Source organism: the organism of the source record quoted next (genome assembly GCF_019968955.1).
Source record: "MAG: Porospora cf. gigantea A chromosome Unknown PgA_NODE_5488_length_1867_cov_339.652, whole genome shotgun sequence".
Lineage (NCBI taxonomy): Eukaryota > Apicomplexa > Conoidasida > Eugregarinorida > Porosporidae > Porospora > Porospora cf. gigantea A.
Genome location: NW_027151759.1, coordinates 1 through 1,867, shown reverse-complemented (window position 1 = coordinate 1,867; position 1,867 = coordinate 1). Strand labels below are relative to the sequence as shown.

Here is a 1,867-nt window from a genome sequence, read left to right as displayed (position 1 = left end):
GATTGGCTATGAATAGAAAGGCAATCCTGTCTGGAACCCGCAACGCACTGGATTCCATGGCGAAGTACAATCTGGCGAAGGATACGAACACTCTGATGCTGATCAACCAGTACTTTGACGCAATGAAGAGCATGGTGACGAGAGGCTCTCGAGTGATATTTACGGCTCAGACTAAGAAGAAGACCACGTCGTCGTTTTCAGGGTTCTATTGACATTGAGAGAATGTGGTGGGAATCGCTTAAGGGGGGCGACCCGAGGTGGCTGTAGGAGTGTGAACAGGCACCATAAAGCGTTTGGAGGAGGGTCATGTGAATTGCAATTTTTAGTGCTGATGTCACGAAAAAGGGCTGCAGGACCATTAGAGAAGGACCGTGTGGAGGACCAGCTACGCCCCGGAACTATCCCGGAGGAAGACTTGCTAGTCAAGCGAGTGAAGCTGGCGAACGACTCACTGCCTTCACTTGAGGAGGTGAAAAGGCTGAAGGAGAAGGATCTGGAGAGAGAGAAAGAGTCTGAGGTCCGTGAAAAATCCAAGACTGATGAGAATGGAGAGGGTCTGCGAAGTAACCTCGCCGAATTCGCAATGGAGAGCGTCTCGTTCGGGGGACAAGGGCTCCCGTTTGGCAGCAGCGGTCCCGCCGTTGTTGTAGAGGCATCGCAGCCGTCGCTGAAGCAGTCTGCAGACACTGGGGAGCAGGACGAGGAGCAGACGTTCGTATGCAACAACTGCCTCCTCTACCGCTACGAGGCCGACATCAAGAAGTGGAAGCGCCAGGGAGATGGCGTGCTGCGAGTTTTGCAAAACTCAGACGGTGCTGGGCGCTTAGTGATGAGGCACCAGGGCACGTGCAAATTGCTGATGAATGCCCCACGAGAGAGCGTGAAGCTGGATGCAGACATGGAGGTGGGCGCTGGCTTTGGGATTACCTTCGTGGCCTTCGATGTGAAGAAGTTCGAAGGAGAGCCTTCTACGAGTCTCAGCGTCTTCATGGTTAAATTCCTGGCTGCTGTCCAACGAGAAGAGTTCAGAATCGAAGCAGGAAAGGCGTGAAATGTTAATGCTTCGATGTGGTGTTTTTTAGAGCATCTAACATCTGAGAAGTGACCTTGACGAAGTCCTTTCAATAATCTATATTTCGTTTTACGACTCCCATTTGAATCCTGGCTTTTGAAAAGACCCCACTGAAGCAACGAATTGGCACAATTAGCTCATTCCAGCAGTGAATGCTGTAGGAAGGCATTCGTGAGTTATTCGAGGAATCGAAGCCCAGCTCTCCACTGTAACTGTGGACACCAAATAGACACAATTCGCTGTAGCAACCTGAGTTGCATTGCGGGTAAAGAGGTCCGTTTGAGACCCACCAGCGAAGTCCCAAGTCCACGTTCTAGGTGCCAAAGCTGCAACTCTTTCTAGAGACTCCCGCAGCATACGTGGGTATGTGAGGGGCTTTAGAGTCCAAACGTTTCCCCTCACATGCCACCCCTCAATCATGCGTCATAAATAGTCAGTTTTATTCCATTCAATGGTCTTCAGTTCCGCGAGTTTGTACGTGGCGGACCTCTCGCCGAATGTCACAGAGGCAGAGCTGTACGAGGTCTTCAATGCCGCAGCCAATGTCGCGTCAATCCGGGTTTGCCGCGACTCCCGCACACGAATTAGTCTGAAGTATGCTTACGTCAATTTCCACTCGGTCCGAGAAGGTGAGGAACTCTACGATGGTATCTACTAATGTCTTTGCAGCCGAGCATGTTTTGGACACTCTTAACTACGCTGAGATCCACGGCCAGTCCTGTCGTCTGATGTGGGCCATCCGGGATCCTACAATGCGCCACAACCCTGTAAGCAACCTTTTCGTCAGGAACCTCG

General features: G+C 51.5%; 2 protein-coding genes across 3 annotated transcripts; both read left to right on the top strand.

The window, feature by feature from the left end:
- Positions 1-331: 331 nt before the first annotated feature.
- KVP18_002098 (uncharacterized protein) lies at positions 332-1,051 on the top strand (the record flags this gene model as incomplete). Its single annotated transcript, XM_067952745.1, has 1 exon — positions 332-1,051. The coding sequence occupies one exon, from the start codon at positions 332-334 to the stop codon at positions 1,049-1,051; it is 720 nt and encodes a 239-aa protein (XP_067807827.1).
- A 472-nt stretch (positions 1,052-1,523) lies between these two features.
- Positions 1,524-1,867, top strand: KVP18_002097 (uncharacterized protein; the record flags this gene model as incomplete). Of its 2 annotated transcripts, XM_067952744.1 has the most annotated exons (2): positions 1,524-1,701; positions 1,742-1,867. In XM_067952744.1, coding segments are annotated over 2 exons (304 nt in total), but the record flags the coding sequence as incomplete, so codon positions are not given. The 2 variants fall into 2 exon arrangements, with proteins under 2 accessions (XP_067807826.1, XP_067807825.1); XM_067952743.1 differs by lacking the exon at positions 1,742-1,867 and having other exon boundaries at positions 1,524-1,730.